Source organism: Oratosquilla oratoria, chromosome 15 (assembly GCF_046742065.1).
Source record: "Oratosquilla oratoria isolate Oo_2021 chromosome 15, ASM4674206v1, whole genome shotgun sequence".
Classification (NCBI taxonomy): domain Eukaryota; kingdom Metazoa; phylum Arthropoda; class Malacostraca; order Stomatopoda; family Squillidae; genus Oratosquilla; species Oratosquilla oratoria.
In genome coordinates this window covers 46,940,906-46,962,908 of record NC_134791.1, presented here as the reverse complement: position 1 = coordinate 46,962,908, position 22,003 = coordinate 46,940,906, and the positions used below count along the sequence as shown (strand labels likewise).

Genomic DNA, 22,003 nt, shown 5'->3' with positions numbered 1-22,003 from the left:
CTAAATCTTCTTGAATATCTAATTGGTTTACGTGATCATTTGCCATTCCATACAATTTTGTATTACCAGCAAATTTGGAGACATATATATATATATATATATATATATATATATATATATATATATATATATATATATATATATATATATATATATATATCTGAATAGAATTGCCAGTGACAGTGATGTCAATCAAATAATTCTAACAATTGTCCCCCGACTCGAACTGAGACTTGTGTAAGAGCAAATCCAACGCTCTACCAACTGAGCTAATGAGACTATAAGATTCTCTAACCTCGGAGTTAATCTAACTCCTGCAGGATTTGAGTCGACTGCTAACTGCCATCCTAATCTCGTTTTTACGGAGAACCAAGCCCACTTGTAGCTAGTGGTTAAGCTGATATGTATCCTTGATACTTTCGTTGTTGTAATACCTGATTAGAATCGTCGATGACGCCGGCATCCTTGAGTACCCACTTGTGCCTCATGACACCTACATAGGCATCATCATACAGAAGCAGTTAATCTCCTCTGACCCTACCATAACTGCAATGTCATCAGTAAACAACTGCCTCAACTCCTACTATTCTCCATTTTCTTTAATCATCTCCATTACCTTCACATTTACCTCCTGCACCATCCCATCCATGTATACAGTGAACAGACACATTACCTTATCACATCCCTGTCACACTCCCACCTTTACCTCAAACCACTTCCTCTCTCATTTTCCAATTCTAACACAGGCTCTACTACTCTTGTAAAAACTCATGACTGCCTTTAACACCTTTACTCCACTCCTATATATCTGCCATACCTCCCACAGTGCCTCTCTGCCTACACTGTCATAAGCCTTTTCCAAATCCATAACATACACATACATATACCAAGGCTTTTTCCCCCTTACAAGGGAGGTAGCCAAAAAGGGAAAGGCATAAAAACACTCCCACCCATTTCATCACTAAATACACTCCACACCCCTCCCACCCTCCCTCTCATCTGAGCACCTCCTGGATGACGGGTCATCTGAGCACCTCCTGGATGACGGGTCATCCCTGCACCCTGCCCACCGCCCTGGGTCAGAAGCAGTGTCGCAAGAACAGCACATCCACAGCAAGGCCGCTTCATCAAATCGGCGACCCCCCCTCTCTGTCCCCCCTTGCATATAAGGAGAGGACGGGGAGAAATCCCTTCGGGCTGCGTCAAAATTTAATCACACATACTACCCCGCCCATTCCTCCTCATGCAATCACAACATCATCCATATACAACCATTCTCCACTCACCTCTGTCTTCCGTCCTTCCTCAACAGACATTCCCCTCTTCCCCAAAGCCCCCTTCACCCCATCCATCCACCTCATCCTAGGACGTCCCCTCATGTTCACTCCCTCCACATCTGCCTTCCATACCTCTTTTACTAGTCTTTCTTCACTCATTCTTTCCATGTGTCCAAACCAAATCCATAAAGGCTCAAAAAACATCATTATCTTTTCCTAAAACTTTCTCACAGGTGTGCCTTTCCACAAAAATCTGATTCACATAAACCCCACCTATCCTAGACTCACACTGTTCCTCACCAATTATTCCTTCTGTTCCTTTCCTAATACTCTCAATTAAAACCCTCCCATATGCCTTCCCAACTACACTCAATAAACTGATCCTTCTGAAACTATGACACTCACATTTGTTCCCTTTTCCCTTGTAAAGCAGAACTATACAGGCACTCCTCCAGTCCTCTGGCACTCTACTCTCCCTTAGACACACATTAAACAACCTCACTAGCCAGTCCACTATTACTGTACCTCCCTTCTTCAAACACTCTGAAATTTAAATATATATATATATATATATATATATATATATATATATATATATATATATATATATATATATATATATATATATATATTGTACTTAAACATGAAATGACAATATTTCCTGTGAAAATACAGCAGAAAAAACTAATCTTAATATGGTAAAAATATGCACATATAAATTCCATGAGACTAGTGGCATCACTTAGCCCTCTACAGGTAGTATCATAAATAAATGGTGGCAGGTGATTTGAATACCCAGATATGGGGGAGGATCAATATAGTGTAATCAGATACAAGAGGGATCTCTGTAATCAATTTGTAGCTTTAGATATCTTTAATGACCCCTGCAGCATCAAGCAGACTAGCAAAATTTACTAGCCAGACTCAATGATCTCTAAAAATCTTGTGGCCAGTCTACAAAGTAGTGCCTCTAGTTGGAGGTTAAGGAAAGATGGAGAATTAGATTCTGAAAAATAGGTGTCTCCACTTCTCAAAGTGGATGAGCAGTACATACTAATGCCTCTAGTTGACACAAACTTGTAAAACATGTTACAAAATATGTGACAAGGAAGTAAGTAAAAATTGTATAACTGAAATTCATCAGTACAAAAAAGCAAGTAATAGTTGCAAAGGAGAGGGTAAACATGATAGAGAATAAGGTGGATAAAAGGAAAAAAAGGGAAGGGTGAAAGAATAGGGAAGAATGCTGTAGGAAAGAAGAGTGGAAGAAAGAGGTGAATAACCTGAGACCACACACACACACACACATATTATAGATAAATGCAAAGATCAACCCAAGCTATTCTATCGGTATGTGAATGGTAAACTTAAAACCAAACAGGAAATGGTGAAACTACGCCAAGGAAATATAGAATACACAGAAGAATTAGAGATGGCCGAAGTCATGAACAACCACTTTAAATCTGTCTTCACCAGAGAGAAAATACAAAATTGGGATGTAGATAATAACAAGTAATCTCCCTACATGAGTGAGTTCACAACATCACAAAAAGAAATATCAGAACATCTATCAAAACTGGACATCAGAAAATCACATGGCCCGGATGGTATTGCAAATTGGATTCTAAAAGAATGCAAAGAAGAACTAACAGACAAAATACACATCATAATAAATAGCTCACTCAAAGAAGGAAAGATACCTAATGACTGGAAAAATGCTAACATTGTACCAATATATAAAGGAGGAAACAAGGAAGAACCCACCAACTATAGGCCAGTATCACTAACAAGCACTATAGCCAAAATTTGTGAGAAAATCATCAAAAATAGATGGGTAAAACATCTGGAAGACAACATATTAAACCCAAGACAATTCGGGTTCAGACAAGGAAGATCATGCACCACAAACTTAATATGCTTCTACTCAAGGCTAATAGACATAGTGCAAGAAAGAAATGGATGGGCTGATTGTGCATTCCTAGACTTGCAAAAAGCCTTTGACAAGGTACATACATACATACATATACCAAGGCTTTCTCCCCCTGGAACACATAGGAGGAATACAAGGGAACCTACTAAAATGGATGGAGGACTTCCTGACTGGTAGAAAGATGAGAGTAGTGCTCAGAGAAAAATATTCAGATTGGAAAGAGGTGATCAGTGGAGTATCACAAGGATCTGTACTGGCACCAATAATGTTTGCTATCTATATGAATGTGGACAAGGACGTGAACTGTTACATGAGCTTCTTTGCTGACGATGCCAAACTGTTAAGGAAAGTAGAAACTGATAAGGACTGTGAAGCACTGCAAGAAGACCTGAATAGGGTATGGAACTGGAGTCAGAAATGGGAAGTGGACTTTAATACTAAGAAGTGTAGCATAATGGAGTTTGGAAAAAGCAAAAACAGAATATCAGGAAAATATACAATTGGAACCAAGGAAGTAAAGAAAGTAGGATCCGAAAAAGATTTGGGAGTAATTATCACAAATGACTTGTCCTATGATAAACAGATTAACAAAATTGTCGGGGAGACTTACAATTTGCTAAGATCAATAAAAATGGCATTTGCATACTTGGACAAAGACATGATAAAAAAAATATTAGTTACATTGATAAGGCCTAGACTAGAGTATGCGGCGATATTGTGGTCACCCAGTACCAAAAAGAATATAAAGAAAATAGAAAGAATCCAAAGAGCAGCTACAAAAATGGCACCTGCACTTGCAAACCTATCATACCAGGAGAGATTGGCTAAACTGGAGTTACCGACACTGGAGCAAAGAAGAGAGAGAGGTGACCTATTGACCATCTACAGAATCATGAAAGGCACAGAGATACTTGATAGAGAGGACTTACTTAACTGGGACAAGAGAAACACAAGAGGACATGGAAAGAAAATAAAAAAACATAGCTATAGAAGAGAACTGAAGAAAAACAGTTTTCCACATAGAGTTTTGGACACTTGGAACAAACTGGATAATGAAATAGTATGCGCAAAAACCATTCATGAGTTTAAAAGCAAACTAGACACTGCGAGATACAATGGCGGGACACCACGAGCATAGCTCCCCTTCCCGCAAAATACAACTAGGTAAATACAACTAGGTAAATACTACAACATCTGGAAGAAAAATCTATACTAAACCCAAATCAATTTGGATTTAGACAAGGAAGATCATGTACAACAAACTTAATCTTCTACTCGAGACTAATAGATATAATACAAGAGAGGGATGGATGGGCAGACTGTGCCTATCTAGACCTACAAAAGGCATCTGACAAAGTACCACACAAGAAATTAATAAGAAAAAATTAGAATCTATAGGTGGCATTGCAGATAAATTATTGGAATGGATGGAAGACTTCCTGACTGGGAGAAAAGTGAGGGTAGTAATTAGAGACAAATATTCGAAATGGGAAGAAATGACAAGTGGTGTTCCACAAGGGTTGGTGCTGGCTCCAATCATGTTTGCCATATACATAAATGACATGGATGAAGGAGTTGAATGTTATATGAATTTCTTCGCAGATGACACAAAAATATTGAAGAAAGTAAGAACAGAATAGGCCTGTGATTCGTTACAATCAGACCTGCACAAAATCTGGAAATGGACTCAAAAATGGAAAGTGAATTTCAATATCGAGAAATATAGCATAATGGAGTTTGGAAAACGTAAAAACAGAATTTCAAAACATTATAAAATTGGTGAAGAAGAAATCAAAAAAGTGCACTCAAAAAGGGACCTTGGAGTAATAATCAGCAAAGCCATGACACCGGATAAACATATAAACAAAATAGTCGGAGAAACCTTCAACCTATTAAGGTCAATGAAAGTGGCATTTGACTACTTGGATGAAGAAATGATTGAAAAAATATTAGTTACACTGATTAGACCAAAACTGGAATACACAGCGACACTATGGACACCCAGTACTAAAAAGAATATAAGGAAATTAGAAAGAATACTAAGAGCAATGACAAAGTTGGTACCAGCTCTTTCCAAATTAACATATGAACAAAGATTATCAAAATTGGAACTACCAACACTGTGTGAGCAAAATTTGACGCAGCCCGAAGGGATTTCTCCCCATCTTCTCCTTTTATGCATGGGGGGACACAAGAGGGAGGGTTGCCAATTTAATGAAGCAGCCTTGCTGTGGTTGTGCTGTGCCTTGTGACACTACCTCTGACCCAGAGCAGTGGACAGGGTGCAGGGATGACCCGTCATCCAGGAGGTGCTAAGATAAGAGGGAGGGTGGAGGGGAGTAGAGTGTATTTAGGGATGGAATGGGTGGGAATAATTTTATGCCTTTTTCTTTTTGGCTACCTCCCTTGTAAGGGGGAAAAACCCTTGGTATATGTATGTATGTATGTACCAACACTGGAGCAGAGAAGAGAAAGAGGTGATCTACTGACTATATTCAGAATCATGAAAAGGATGGAAATCCTTGATAGGAATGATTTACTAAAAAATGACGATGGAAAAACAAGAGGTCATGGAAGGAGTGGATGATTCTTATGAAAATCTACAAAGAAGGAGTGGATGTCCAAAAACAAAAACAGGAAAAGGTGTATATTAATAGAAGGTACAGCAAAGTAAAAGACAGAAGAGATAAAGCTTGGAAAAGATGGAGAGGACAAAAAAAACTAGAAAGTGGCTAATATATATTAATTAAGGGGGTCGTCGCGATAAATTTCCGAAAAAAATCGAAATATTCGAAAAAAAAATTCCCTGTCATCTAGTGGCCTTTGGCAAGCCAGTCCTGAAATATTTCAGCGAAATACCAAAAAATAAAGGAGTTATGGCTATTTTTCTGCCCCCCACCCCCACTTTCTAGTACACTTTCGCTGCACAAATGTTCGATTAAGTTATTTCATCGCAATAAAAATGGCACAAATGCGTTGTATTTTGTTATTTTCTAATATACACTACTTGGAAACACATCCTAGTCTGCGATCTGTTCACTCGGTACGTAAGTTGAGCGAATCATTGTGGAGAGAAATCGAATTCTCGTTCCTTGGAGATAGATAGATATATAGAACTTTTATTTACTTTTATTTGAAGCTATAATCATTTCAAGAATGCCTAAACATTCGAAGAAGAAGCGTGTGTGTTTCATGAAAGCTAAGAAACTGAATAAAATCATTGAGATACTGGTGACGACTCATAGCAGTGACCTTGAACAGTGCTGCTGCTGCGCCAGCCCGCGACGCGCGAAGCGGGACATGTGTTAACCCTTCCTCCGCCCCCCTTATCCTCGTTTCTCACACGACGCCACCGCAACCATCTAGCATACGTGTCATACGTCACGAGACTACAAATGACGCTCCGTGTGCTTTTTTTTCATCACAAGAGCGACTGTCATTGATCATAACTTTGGAAGGACACATAATCTTCTTTCTCACATGGTTAGAGTCAATTCCATCATTACAAAAGCACTTGAACAAGACAAAAACGTTGATTCATTGCCAAATAAAGTCTATCTATCTCTATCTAACTATCTTTCAGCTCCGATTTCAAGCCGGGGGGTTTTATTAAGCAAACCTGGAGACAATGAGATACGTCACTTCCTGAAACCCTCGCCTTCTGACCTCCTGATACCTCGTAAAACGGGGAATCAGGTACCAGCTACACTTTATAATAACATGTGAATGACATAGAATTCATGAAGATTGGCGCAGAGAAAAAAATCGAAATGAAAAATACAAAAAAATGCAAGGAAATGTATTTTGAACTTCAAAGCTCAATATCTCAAAACTACCCTTTTCTCTACATTTTTTCTATCTCCTCCGTAACTACTCGGGCGATTTTAATGGGGTTTGGATCATTTGAAAGCTGAATAAATTTGCAAACTTTTTATTGTGGGGATTTTTTTTTTCGTGATAGAAGTTGATATATTGCATTTTGAAAAAAAATATGACACGTTTAAAAAAAAAAATTCTTTCTCCTAAACTAAGAGGAAATTCCAAAAACGCCACAATGATTTTTTAGGTATTGCTATGGAGCATTTGTGGAATTTATTTCAGCATGCTCAGTCAATGGATAAGTGAGGAGATAGAACTTTTGTAATTGGTCAAAAACTGTTTTTTACTAATAACTTCATTGTTTTTCAACCAAATGATATGAAAATTGGTGGTGAACATCTCAGTATATGTATATATAACATATTAACAATTCGCGAACTTCCGATCATAATTTACGAAGTTCGTTTTCGAGCGCGACGACCCCCTTAAAGGAACAAATGTGTAAAAATATGCAGGGAAGGAAAAATAAACTATGAAAAAGACATAATAGAAAAATGTAATGATAAGCCAAAACTATTCTATAGATATGTAAATGGTTAACTAAAAAATAAACAGGAAATAATAAACTATGCCAAGGGAATATGGAATACACAGAAGACAGAGAAATGGCTGAAGTATTAGCAAACACTTCAAGTCAGTTTTCACTAGAGAGAAAATACAACATCAGGATGAAGGGAGAGAAGTGAAATCCATCCCCATGGGAAATAATAGTAACACAGAAAGAAATAATGTATCAAATAATTAACCTTGATGTCAGGAAATTGCATGGCCCAGATGGAATGGCAAATTGGATATTAAAAAAATGTAAAGAACTAATAGACAAAATATACAATATAATAAGTTGCTCAAAGAAGGAAAAATACCAGAAGACTGGAATAATGCTGATATTGTACCAATTTATAAAGGAGGAAATAAGAAAGACCCAACAATTTACAGACCAGTTTCCCTTACAAGCACGGTAGCTAAAATTTGTGAAAGGTTATAAAAAGTAGATGGATAAAACATCTGGAGGAGAACAATATCCTAAATCCAAGACAATTCAGATCTAGACAGGGAAGATCATGTACCACAAATCTGATCTGTTTTTACTCAAGACTACTAGACATAATACAAGAAAGGGAAGGATGGGCTGATTGTGCATTCCTAGATCTACAAAAAGCTTTTGATAAAGTCTCTCACAAAAAAATATTATGAAAATTGGAAACCATCGGAGGGATACAAGGAAAACTACTGAAATGGATGGAGTGCTCAGTAGATAAGAGTTCTATTTGGGAAGAGGTAATTAGTGGAGTTCCACAAGAATCTGTACTGGCTCCAATAATGTTTGCTATCTATGTGAATGACATGGACGAAGGTGTGGAATGTCACATAAGCTTCTTTACAGATGATGCAAAATTGTTCAAGAAAGTGAGTACTGAAATGGACTGTGACTCACTACAGAGAGATCTGAACAGGGTCTGGGAATGGAGTCAGAAGTGGGAAGTGGACTTCAACATTAAGAAATGTAGCATAATGGAATTTGGAAAAAGTAAAAAAAGGATATCAGGACAATATAAAATTGGTGAAAAGGAAATAACGAAGTGGTATCTGAAAAAGACCTGGGGGTGATCATCACAAAAGACACATTCCCTGACATTCATATAAACAAAATTGTTGATGAAACCTATAACTTGCTAAGATGAATAACAGTGGCTTTTACTTACTTGAATGAAGAAATGGTAAAGATAATACCAGTCACACTGATAAGGCCTAAATTGGAGTATGCAGCAAGACTATGGTCACCCAGTACTAAAAAGAACATAACGAAAATTGAGAGAATCCAGAGAACAACTACGAAGATGGCCCCAACACTATCACAAATGGCATATGGAGAGAGATTGTCAAAACTAGAACTACTGACTCTGGATGATGGGTCATCCCTGTACCTTGCCCACTGCCCTAGGTAAGAACCACTACAGCAAGACACAGCACATCCACAGCAAACCCACTTCATTTAATTGGCAACCCTGTCCTCTCATGCAGAAACATTGAAAACAGGGCTGCATCAAAATATCATTCACACATAACCACTCCCTAACCTCCCCATCCCCCACCCACTCCTTTCCATTCGTCACAGTATCATCCATACACAACCATTCTCCACTCACTCCATCTTCTGCCTTCTCCCTTCCTTCCTCAACAGACATCCCCCTCTTTCCCTTTGCCCCTTTCATTAAGAATATAAGAATGAACGAGACTGCAAGAGACCATACGGCCTACACTAGGCAGTTCCATGTCTATTACACCCAGTCATCCCCATCCATAAAGTTGTCTAGCCATTTCATTACAGCCATCCATCTCATCATCAGTTGCCCCCTCATGTTCACTCTATCCACCCCTAAATATGATAATTGAAAATTAAGGACATGGAAAAAAAAAAAGTAGTAGCATTTCTAACCCTATTTCAGCAGTCTGAGTTCAAATCCCACCCAAGGCTGAAATGATTTCAGTCCCTCTGCGCTGTGAGCCATTATTCCAACTCTTGTGGGTGGGGAGTTGGGAGTGTGTGAGTGTGGGTAAGATCACAACATTACCAAGAGATCAGTCAGTCATATATGAGCTCTGAACTCTCATCTGGGAGGGTAATAGCTGTCCGACACATGATCCAAGACCATACTAAATCACATACACACACTGCAATGATAGAGAAATAGAAACATAGAGATACACAAATAGAGGGACAGACAGAGTGAGAGAGAATGAAACAAAGAGAGAGGAAGGAGAGAGAAAAAATAGAGGATGGAAGGAAGGTCTGGAAGTATGGACAGGGAGGACAGACAGGAAGAGTAGAAAGAGATGGAGGATAAAATGTGAGAAGAATGTCAAAGACAATTAGGAGTAATGGGAAGATAACAAGAAAAGAAAGCGTGAGGGAAAGGAGTAAAATATAGCAGAGTATGATGAAAGACTGAAGATAAACACAGACTTGGAACTTTACATTCTGGTTATAAGCAGTAATATTTCTACTAAATAAACATCTTTACTTGTATTCATAATCATGAAAAGAAAATCCTGACCTGTGCATCTATAACGAACACTAAGGCTCCTTGTCCCCCAAAGATTTTCTCGGAGTCAAAAGAAGGCTCGAAGAAATCAATCTGGCCTGGGAAATCAAGAATCTTAAATTGAACAAAAGAAGAGTTGGAAATGTCGCCAGTCACAATCTTGTTGGTGGATTCAAGGAAGAGGGTCTCATTTGGGGACATCTTATGGAAAACAACTTTCTGAATAGATGATTTCCCACTTCTGCAAAACATAAAAAAAAAAAAATTGGTAAACACTAAAAGAATAAAAAGTCCAGAAACAAAATATCATCATCATACTACTCACTTAAATGTCATATAATATTCTAGAAGTGCAGACTATATTCAGATTTTCATTAAACATATAAATTTTAGAGAGAAAATCAATAACTCTAGACAATAAATTAATACTCATATATGTTCATCTGTAATATGCCCAATGACAGATGTTACCTGCTTGTGGTGATCCTGCATGATGGACTATGGCACTGCCCATTATAAAAACCCATCAACCCCTTCACTTCCATCAGGAGGTCTTACCCTACCCTGAGAGGCTGACACTCATGAGCTCTCTTTATCAACTTCAACTGTATTTCTTACCCTTTTCACACACAGACAGCAGACAACTTCTCCCCTCCTCCTCCTCCTACTTCTTTTAGCTGGTGACAGAGTCCTACATTAATACAATAATAATACAATCCAAAATTTACCCCTAGAGAAACCTGTAGGAGGGCTAGAGGACTGCTGCCAGCTGCTGCGAGACAGTACGTTTTTCACTTAGTGAAACTCAAGGCAACAATTATCATTACCATTATTATCAATATTAATATTATCATCATTCTTATCATTATTATTGTTGTTGTTGTTGTTGTTATCATCATCATTATTATTATTTATTTCCTTTTTTTGCCTAACCCTGTGATGGGGGAAAAGAATGCTGCTACCAAGTCTTCCCACTTGAGTCATACGAGGCGACAAAAAATGGGACGGGGGTTAGGACCAGGAATCCTGCTATCTGTAGCCCCACAGGGGACATTCCTAAAAAAAAGTAAAGGCATAAGAGGGTCTAGGAGTTTTCTAACCAGTACCATAAAGTTTGGGTCTTTAAATGTGCATGGATGTGGTACAGATGAGAGTAAAAGGGAATAGATAGACAGTATGTTTGTGAGAAGATGAATATGTTGGCAGTGAGTGAAACTAAGTTGAAAGGGAGGGGTGAGTGTGAGTTTGGGAGTGTAATTGGGAGGTTCTCAAGAGTGAAGAAAGGACGAGGGAAAGAAGGGGTGGTTATACTAGTAAGTGAAGAGGTAGGTAAGCGTGTAGTGGAGTGGAAGGAGGCTTCTTCAAGGTTAATGTGGATGAAGGTGAAGCTGGGAGGGGAGATGTGGGGTTTTGTAAGTACATATGAGCCTGGTAGGGAGAAGAGTGTAGAGGAAAGGGAGGCTTTTTGGATGGATTTAAATGAGTGTATAGAGGGTTTAGGGAGAAATGTCAATGTAGTTGTATTGAGAGACCTTAATGCTAGGTTAGGAATAGGAAATGAACCAATAGACAGAGTGATTGGAAAGTGTGGAGTTCCAGGAAAAAATCGTAGTGGAGAGTTGATGGTGGAGATGTGTCTCGAAAGAGAGTTGATGATAGCAAATACAGTGTTTTGGAAGAAAGTCAAGCATAAGTACACATGGGAGAGGGTGGTGGATGGAAGGGTGGTACAGCATTAATAGACTATATAGTGGTAACCAGGAGTATTGTAGGAAGAGTTAAGGATGTATATGCTCTAAGGGGAGAGAGTGGGGGAATATCAGATCATTTTTCGGTGGAAGGTAAGTTGAGAGTGGAGGATAGGTGGAGAAAGAGGAAAAGGGCAGAAGGTAGTGAGGTGCTTAGAATGAACTGCTTAAATGAGAAAAGGAGAATTATAAGAAGAAGCTGAGAGAGGGGTGGGAGTGAAGGATAGAGTAGAACTAGGAGTGGAGGAGGAATGGGGATGGTTCAAGGAGGGAGTCATAAGGTGTGCAAAGATGGTGTGTGGAACAAGGAGGATGGGAGGAAATAGAAGGAAGGGTAGTGAGTGGTAGGATGAGGAAGCAAAAAAGGGTGTAGAAGAAAAGCATGTGAAATGGGGTAAGAGTATGACATAAAATTTTGAAATTAATAAAAAGATGTTTTAGAAAGAAATTTAAAAAGGAAGAGGAGGCAAATCAATCAAGTAGAGAAGAAAAGGTAAAAGGTGCAGATGGAGAGATAATAATGGAAGAGACAGTAGTAAGAGGATGATGTGCAGAGTATTTTAGGGAGTTGCTAAATGTGAAGGAGGATAAGATAGTTGCAGTGGGAAGCTTTAGGAAAATGACAGTGATCAATGAAGAAAATGGAGGAGAAATAAGAAAAGATGAGGTGAAAGCAGTTATTAAAATGATGAGAGTAGGTAAGGCACCTGGGTTAGATGGGTGTCATAGAGTGTCTAAAAAAAAAGGGAGGTACAGTGATGGTGGAATGGTTGGTGAGGTTGTTTAACGTTTATCTAAAAGAGGGTAGAGTGACAGAGGACTGGAGGAGTGCCTATATAGTTCTGCTTTATAAGGGAAAAGGGGACAAGTGTGAGTGTAGTAGTTTCAGAGAGATCAGTTTATTGAGTGTAGTTGGGATAGCTTATGGGAGGGTTTTGGTTGAGAGGATTAGAAGAGGAAGAGGTGTGTAATTGGTGAGGAACAGTGTGGTTTTAGGACTGGTAGCAGTTGTGTGGATCAGATTTTTATGGTAAGGCACACCTGTGAGGAAGCTTTAGGAAAAGGTAAGAATGTTTTTTGGGCTTTTATGGTTTTGAAAAAGGTTTATGACTGGGTAGACAGGAAGGTACTGTGGGAGATATTGCAGATATATGGGATAGGAGGAATGCTGTTATGAGCAGTTAAGAGTTTTTACATGAATACTAGAGCCTGTGTTAGAATTAGAAATGGAGAGAGTGAGTGGTTTGAGGTGAAGGTGGGACTTTGCTAGGGATTTGTCAGGATGCCATGGCTGTTCAAGTTATATATGGATGGGGTGGTGCAAGAGATCAATGCAAGGGTAATGGGCTGGGGATTAGAGATGGTTAAAGAAAATGGTGAAAAATGAGAGTTAAGCCAGTTGTTGTCTGCTGATGATACTGTGCTTGTAGCAGGATCAGAGGAGGGATTGAGGAAGTTACATACATACATACATATACCAAGGCTTTTTCCCCTTTACAAGGGAGGTAGTTAGTCTATTGAAATAAACACCTTGTGAGGATAGAGCCTTTATTAGTACAACATTTCCCTTGTTACAGCTTTTTTAAGTACATACAAAATGTCGTACTAATACAGGTTCTATCCTCACATGGAGTTTATTTCAATAGCCTTGTCGGCAACTGCCACTTTCATACAAGGAAGGTTAGTGACAGAGTTTGGGAAAGTGTGCAAAAGAAGGAAGTTGAAGTTAATGTGGGTAAATGTAAGGTGGTGAGATGTACAAAGGGGGATGGCAACAAACTGGGAGTATTAAGGGAGAGAGACTGGAGAAAGTGGATAGCTTTAGATACTTGAGGGCAAATGTGGTAAGAGAGGGAGTGGAGGTAGAATGTAGATTGAGAGAAGCAAGTAAATGCCTTGGAGAATTAAAAGTGTGATAATAAATAGACATTTGGGAATGGATGTTAAGAAGAGATTGTATGAAGAGGTGATTGTGCCAGCAGCATTGTATGGGGGCAGAAACATGGAACATAAGAGAGGAAGGGTTGAAACATGTCTGAGATGAAATATTTGAGGAGAATGGCAGGAGTTACTAAGCTGGATAGAGTGAGAAATGAGGAGGTGAGGAGGAGAGTGGGGGTGGAAAGGGAGTTGGGAGATTGAGATGATGAAAGGGTATTGGGATGGTTTGGGCACATGGAAAGAATGAGTGAGGAAAGATTAGTAAAAGAAGTGTGAAAGGCAGAGGTGGAGGTAGTGAACATGCAGGGCCAACCTAGGATGGGAGGGATGGATGGGTAAAATGGGCATTGGGAAAAAGGGGAATGTCTGTTGAGGATGGAAAGGAGAAAACAGAAGATAGGAGTGAGTGGAGAATGGTTGTGTATGGGTAATGCTGTGATGCATGGAAGGGAGTAGGTGGAGGGTGGGGGTGAGGGAGTATGTATTTACCTAGTTGTATTTTACGGGACGGGAGCTATGCTCATAGTGACCCATTTTCGTATCTCTCCACATCCAGTTTATTCTTGAAATCGTGTATAGTTCTGGCATTCACTGTTTCTCTGTTCAGTTTGTTCCAGACATCGATCACTCTGTGTAGGAAGCTATTTTTTTCAGGTCTCTTCTGTAACTGTCTTTCTTTAGTTTCTTTTTGTGTCCTCTTGTTTCTCTTCTGTCCTGTTTTAATAGGTAGTCTCTATCGAGAATTTCCATCCCTTTTGTAATTCTGAAAATGGTCAACAAATCGCCTCTTTATCCCTTCTCTGCTCTAGTGTTGACAGCTGTAATTTCTCCAATCTTTGTTCATATGTCAGATTTGATAGTGTGGGTGCCATTTTTGTCACTGCTTTTGGATTCTTTCTAATTTTCTTATGTTTTTTTTTTTTTTTTTTTTTTTGTAGGTGCCCACATTGATACAGCATATTCTAATTTTGGTCTTATCAGTGTAACAATTATTTTCTTAACCATCTCCTCATCCATGTAATTGAAGGCCACTTTCATTGATCTTAATAATCTGAAGGTCTCTCCAAATATTCTATTTACATGTTTGTCAGGTGTCAGTCATTAGAGATGATTACTCCTAAGTCCCTCTCTGAGTTTACTTTTTTGACTTCCTCGTTTCCAATTGTATATTTTCCCAAAACTATTTTTACCTCTTCCAAGTTCCATTATACTACATTTCTTGATGAGTTCATCTCGTGTCTCCGGCTCCATTCACATACTTTATCCAGGTCATCTTGCAGTGATCAGCAATCTTCTTCTGTTTTCACTCTCTTGAGTAATTTGGCATTGTCAGCAAAACAGTTCATGTAACAATTTACTCCTTCATCCATATCATTTATGTATATGGCAAACATTAAAGAAACCAAAACAGAATGATATTTTGACACAGCCTGAAGGGATTTCTCCTTGTCTTCTCTTTTTTTGCATGAGGGGATGAAGAGGGGAGGGTTGCTGATTAAATGAAGCAGCCTTGCTGTGGATGTGCTGTGTCCTGCTGCATTTTTTTTTTTTCTTTTTTTTACTCAGGGCAGAGGGTGAGATGCAAGGATGACCCATCATCCAGGAGGAGCCATGAAAAGAGGGAGGGGGGAGTGATGAATAGGAGTGGAGTATGTGGGGATGACATGGATGGAAATGGATTTATGCCTTTTGACTTTGTCTACCTCCCTTGTAAGGGGGAAAAAGCCCTGGGTATATGTATGTATTTACCGAGTTGTATTATACAGGAAGGGGAGCTATGCTCATAGTGACCTGTCTTTGTATCTCTCAGCATCTAGTTTGTTCTTAAATTCTTGTATGGGTTTTGCACACACTACTGTTTCTTCCAATTTGTTGCAGACATCCACCACTCTGAGTGGAAAACTATTTTTCTTTTTCAGGTCTCTTCTATAACTATCCATTTTGATTTTCTTTTCAGGTCTTTTTGTTTTTCTTTTATCCCACTTTAATAAGTCTTCTCTGTCAAGGACTTCCATGCCTTTCGTGATTCTGTAAATGGCCAATAGATCTCCTCTTTCTCTTATTTGTGTGTATGTTTGTGTAGGAACCTTTTGAAAGCCTTGTTTATCCCTATGACTACCAAAACTGCTCTCTCTGCTGGGGCTTTTTTTTATTGAATCCTTCCAGTACTTCCTGTGTGATGTTTGTGAGCAGTGCTGGTGAAGTGACCCTCCTTGAATCCATGATGGTTGGGGGAGGTTAGTGTTTCTGTTGTGTTTCTTGCTGTTATCAGCCTTTTCACTGGTTTGGATACTGTGGATAGTAGTGAGATTGGTCTGTGCTTGAAGTTATGCATTATATGTTTCATCTGGTTTGCATACTGTGGATAGTAGTGAGATTGGTCTGTGCTTGAAGTTATGCATTATATGTTTCATCTGGTTGTTTATGAAAGGTGTGTAGTCTGGGTCTGTGGGGAAGTCCTTCTTATGTCAAATAATGCATTGGTCATCAGGGTGAGGGGTGAGATGGCTTGTCTAAGCAAAATGATTTACGAGTGTGTTTGCTTGTTGTATGTTTATGGGTAAGTTGACTTGTTGTGGTTATTGCTGTGAGAAAGTGTGATGTGTTAGTGTTGAATAGTGTAAAAGTGCTGAGTGTCTTATACAGTTATCTTGTGTTTGTTTCATGATTGTGTTGACAAATATTTGCCATTGTTTTTTTTTTATGTAGTTTGTTGGCAACCTCAGTGTTTAGTGCTTGTATTTGGTCTGCTATGATCTGAGGGATAGGTGTGGGGGTGTTGTGTTCAAGTGTATCATATTGTCTGATGAGGCCTTGGATTTCTGGTGTGAAGTTAGGGTTGTGTGATTTTCTGTTGCCTCTGGGGATATATTTCTTGTCTGCCTTTTGTATGATTGTAATGAAAGTGTGAACAGCAGTGTCTATGTCTGTGATTGGTGTACCATTTTGTGTCTCAAACTGTTGTTCTGTTTCTTCAGTGAAAGCTTCCCAGTTTGTTCTTTTATAATTGGTATATGTGTGTCTGTGGCCAATGGGGTGCACTGTGTTTTGGTGGTGATGATGACTGGAAGGTGGTCGGATCTGAGGGCTACGACCACTTCCCATGACATTGCTGGGGTTAGGCAGGGGGAACAGAAGGTGATATCATGAGAGGAGGGGATGTAAAGGTCTTGATGGGGGGATATGTGTGTGACTATAGGTGTTCTTCAAGAATGTCAATGAGTTGTGTTTCTTGATCAAACCCTCTGTCTGTGTCAGGTTTGTTGACACACCAGGCCAACGACTTGGCATTGAAGCCACCACCCAGAATAAGGTTAGGAATGGTGGCAATTTGGTTCTGGTTAGGCCTAAAGGCATTTGAAACAGTGGGGGAGGATGTACAGGTTAACTATTGCCATTGTGGATTCGTTACCTGTTTGGATTTGTATTAACTGGGTTTCTGTGGTTCTGTTTGATAGAGAAGAGGGTTGTGGCACTTGTGTCCACAAAGCAAATGGACTGATGGGTCAGGGTGATGAGTCCATCACCATTGCCATCAGTCTGGTTGTGTCTGATAGTGATCAAATTATACAACATGGGTGTTTTTTGGGAGTCATAGTAAAGTGCAACAAATAGCTGATTCTGTGTACTATTGGTGGATGTGAGAGCTAGAGAGCATGGACAACTGGAAAGCACCGGAATATTGGAAGAGAGTGACCTGCATCATGATGATTCGTGCCGGATTAAAAAATTCAGAAATCTTAGCTGCAGCTCAGTACTCCTTGAATACCGTGAAGGTCATGAGATATGAGCTGGAGAATTGCGACGGAGATGAGGAAGCAGTGGCTAGCAGGAAGGATCATGGCAGATGTTCTGACTCTGTCCACACAACAAAATTTGTCAAGAAGCTGCAAAAAAGGTGCTGCAAGATCCAGGCAAGGCAATGCAGACCTTGGCAAAAGAGATGGGCATCAGAGTGGTGACTATGAAGAAAGCGCTGAACAAGGATCTTCGCTACTCCTCATACAAGAGGCACAAGAGCCAGCTACTCACCACCAAGGCCCAAGAGAACCACCTTACGAAAGCCAAGAAACTTCTCAACAAGGTCAAACAACCAGTCAAGCCAAAGATGCTCCGGTCATTCTCAGATGAGAAGAACTTCTGCCAGGGCCAGTTGCATAACATGCAGAACAACAGGTGGCTAGCCTACAGTCCGCATGAAGTCCTGCACTTCATAAAGACCAAGTTCCCTCAAACTGTGATTGTCTTTGGGTGTTTCCAGCAAAGGCTACATCATGCAGCCCCACATCTTTGATGAGGGACTCCGACTCACTTCAGATGGCTATATTGAGTTGATGTCCACTGTTGTCAAGCACTGAGTATAGAAGGTGGCTGCGGGAAGACCATACATGTGGCAGCAGGACTCGGCTCCATGTCACACCTCTAGGAAAACCCAGAAATGGCTGTCTGAGAACTTCTACAACTTCACTAGTCCCAACATCTGCCCCCCCAACTCGCCTGATTGCAATCCCATGGACTATTATGTGTGGGGCACAGTTAAAAAAGATACCAATCGTACCGCCTGCAACACCAAGGACTAGCTGATTGCCAGGATCAAACTGGTGTTCAGGCGTCTCTCGAAGGACACCATGAAGGCCGCATGCTGCAGGTTCAGGTCCCGCCTGGAGGCCATGGTGAAGGCTCAGGGCAGCTTCTTTGAGGGAGCTGTATTTGGCAACAGATCCTCTAAGAGATGCATTTTGAATTTTGAGAAGACATCAATTTTTGGCCACGATGTGACGTTTTTCTTTTCTTTCCAAAAGTGTCAAATTTATCCTGAACACACTGTATACTTTTTTACACACACTGAGAGAGAGAGAGAGAGAGAGAGAGAGAGAGAGAGAGAGAGAGAGAGAGAGAGAGAGAGAGAGAGAGAGAGAGAGAGAGAGAGAGAGAGAGAGAGAGAGAGAGGGAGAGAGGGAGAGAGGGAGAGAGGGAGAGAGGGAGAGAATGAGAGAGGGAGAGAATGAGGGAGGGGGAGGGAGAGAATGAGGGAGGGGGAGGGAGAGAGGGAGACAGGGAGAGAGTGAGGGAGGGGGAGAATGAGGGAGGGGGAGGGAGAGGGAGAGAGGGACACAGGGAGGGAAGGAGAGGGAGATAGAGAGAGGGAGATAGAGAGAGAGAGAGAGAGAGAGAGAGAGAGAGAGAGAGAGAGAGAGAGAGAGAGAGAGAGAGAGAGAGAGAGAGAGAGAGAGAGAGAGAGAGAGAGAGAGAGAGAGAGAGAAGGGGGGGAGAGAGAGAGATAGAGGAGGAGAGAGATAGATAGAAGGGGAGAGAGATAGAGGAGGAGAGAGATAGATAGAAGGGGAGAGAGAGAGATAGAGGGAGAGAGATAGAGGGAGAGAGAGAGATAGAGGGAGAGAGAGAGAGAGAGAGAGAGAGAGAGAGAGGGGAGAGAGAGGAGAGAGGAGAGGAGAGAGAGAGAGAGAGGGAGAGAGAGAGAGAGAGAGAGAGAGAGAGAGAGAGAGAGAGAGAGAGAGAGAGAGAGAGAGAGAGAGAGAGAGAGAGAGAGAGAGAGAGAGAGAGAGAGAGAGAGAGAGAGAGAGGGGGGGGGGAGAGAGAGATAGAGGAGGAGAGAGATAGATAGAGGGGGAGAGAGAGAGATAGAGGGAGAGAGATAGAGGGAGAGGGAGAGAGAGAGAGAGAGAGAGAGAGAGAGAGAGAGAGAGAGAGAGAGAGAGAGAGAGAGAGAGAGAGAGAGAGAGAGAGAGAGAGAGAGAGAGAGAGAGAGAGAGGGGAAGGAGGGAAAGAGTTGAAAGGAAAGTAAGATTTGATGAAGCTGCAACCTCAGTCCAGTGGGCAGCTGGCCATAGCTCCATGGTGGAGTGCTCCTCAATTGTGCCAGGGATGACCTAGGTCAACCCCAGGATGGGGAAAGGGAGGGTGGGTGGGAGAACAGAAGTTTGGTGGGTGGGAACAGTGGCATGATGAAGCGAGTTCAGAGCACACAGCTTCACTCAACTACAATGGCTGCCTTTCACCACAATGAAGCTTCCCTCAGCTACAATGGCTGCCTTTCACCACAATGAAGGAGTAAAGCACAATACTTCAAAGGCTGTTCTTGTTCTATCATAAAGCCACATCTGAAATATTTTCCTTTCTCTTTCACCCTGAAGGTATATTGACAAACCACAGAAAATGTGATCAAGCCTCTCTCTCTCTCTCTCTCTCTCTCTCTCTCTCTCTCTCTCCATGAAAAAAGGAGTGAAACAACGTAATACACACTCATCCACTATCTGTTATCACCAGTTGCCCAATGTATGATAACCCAACATACAATGAGAGTGGGGCATGATCTAGCTGACTTATGTGATTGGTGGGAAAAGGAATGGTATGTGAAGCATCAGAACCTCAAGGATACTATACAGAATCTCCAGGGATAGTCACCACAGAATACAAGATCACTCAGCTACAATTAAAGTTAAAATGTAACCAGGACACTGGCCTTCTTGTATACCGACTCACTCCTCAGGACGCCGACATCAGCATCATAATATACTAAGGGGGGATGATTTAACTGATTCATGTGCTATTCAATGGGTCTCCTGCAAGAGTGTTCTAGGGTAATTGATTGACTGATTGATTGATTGACTGACTGACTGGTTGATTGATTGGGTGCCATTATGATTTTTGTTTGTAAATGGTGAGTGGGTATTTGGGTATGGTCTGTTACTGTTTCCAAAAATTTATTTGGATTATTTCTCTTCTCTCTGGTATTTTTCACTGTGCAGAACCAAGCTGTAGACATACCTTGTTAGAATACTGATAAACTAAAAAATCTTTGAAGAGAACAGCATATGATGAAAGACTAAAACAAAAATTAGTTAAGCCTATTATTCACAATGGAAATTTAATCAAAAGACAAACCTGCGTAGACCCATTAGGAGAATCTTAGGTTTCTGGTCTGATGGATAATGACTCCCAAGCTCTCCTTCAGGATCATCTGGACCATATACAAAATCCTTGGGGAAGGCATCAACGTAGCTTGTGGAAAATTCATTACGGAACTGCTCATCATCTTCCTGGCTGTATGAGGCCTGTAATCATGGTACTGATAAGACAAATAGAATATATAATGTATACCAATCTTCAATTCATTTGTAAAACTAGTACTTTCTTTTATACATAAGTAATGTATATACAAAACAAAGGTGTGTTAATCAATCCATCACCCCCAGGTCTCTCTTGCAGGAGAATCTTGGCTTCCAGGTCCCTGGGCAGGCCCATAAGTCACTGTGTTACTGTCCAGGGATTGTTAGTGTGGGGCACTACAGGATGAGGTTTAGTGTCCCCCTGTGTGGTGGTTGCATCTAGGGTAGTTTGATTCTGTGGCCAGGCCTATTCTGTGCTGATACTGTTTTAACAATGGATGGTGTTATGAACACAAGTGTGTCAGTGTGGTTCTTACTTCTTTTGAGAAGTTTTCTGTGAAACTAATGTCCAGATGTTGTTGGAGTATTGAGTTTTGGTAGGGGTAGGATGAAACATAGCAGAGAGTTTTTGTGAGTTTATTTCCTTATGTTTCATACTGAAGTCCCAGGGTTGTCAGGAACCAATGAGACCTAGCCCACAGCATGCCCCAGGAATCAAACTCACGACCACCTGGTCAGGAGTTCGATACTGTATTCACTGGGCTACCATACAGCCCTGTGCAATATCATGAGATGGATATGTGGGGTTGAGTGCTCTTGCATACAACTACATATCTACCATGTTCATATTGTCTTCTACAGGGAAAATCTTAAATTTCTGTGTGAAGGTATCCTATTGGGGTGGTTTTGGTGCAACCTGTTATCACTAAGTTTTGTTTTGTACAGTTGGCGCATTAAATGTGTTTTGCAAAATATTGGAGACCATGTTATGGCAATGTAGTCCAGAGTGGTTTTTATAAACTGTAAAAAGACTGCAATTAGAGTTTTTTCTGATGTCCAAAGCCAATCCTCGAAATGAATTTTAGTATGTTTATTTTTTTTATTCTCATTGTCAAATCTTTCATATGAAGTTCATATGAGTATCAAAAGTGAGGTCTAGAATTATAGGGTTCTTTTCCAATGTAAGGGCTTGGCTGTTCAATTTACTGTATGGTGTTTTTTGATTCATGTTTGTCTGGAGTGAGCAATGTTACTGATGATTTACAGGGCAATG

General features: G+C 40.4%; 1 protein-coding gene across 2 annotated transcripts in view; it reads right to left on the bottom strand.

Annotated features, from left to right (window-relative positions):
* Nucleotides 1-22,003, bottom strand: part of RagC-D (Ras-related GTP binding C/D) — a 56,807-nt gene that overhangs the window by 19,307 nt on the left and 15,497 nt on the right. For both annotated transcript variants that reach the window (XM_076198898.1, XM_076198897.1), the window contains exons 2-3: nucleotides 20,726-20,895; nucleotides 10,143-10,371 (exon numbers count right to left, since the gene is read on the bottom strand). In XM_076198898.1, the coding sequence (XP_076055013.1) occupies nucleotides 10,143-10,371; nucleotides 20,726-20,895 (399 nt within the window). The remainder of the gene's footprint in view (nucleotides 1-10,142; nucleotides 10,372-20,725; nucleotides 20,896-22,003) is intronic.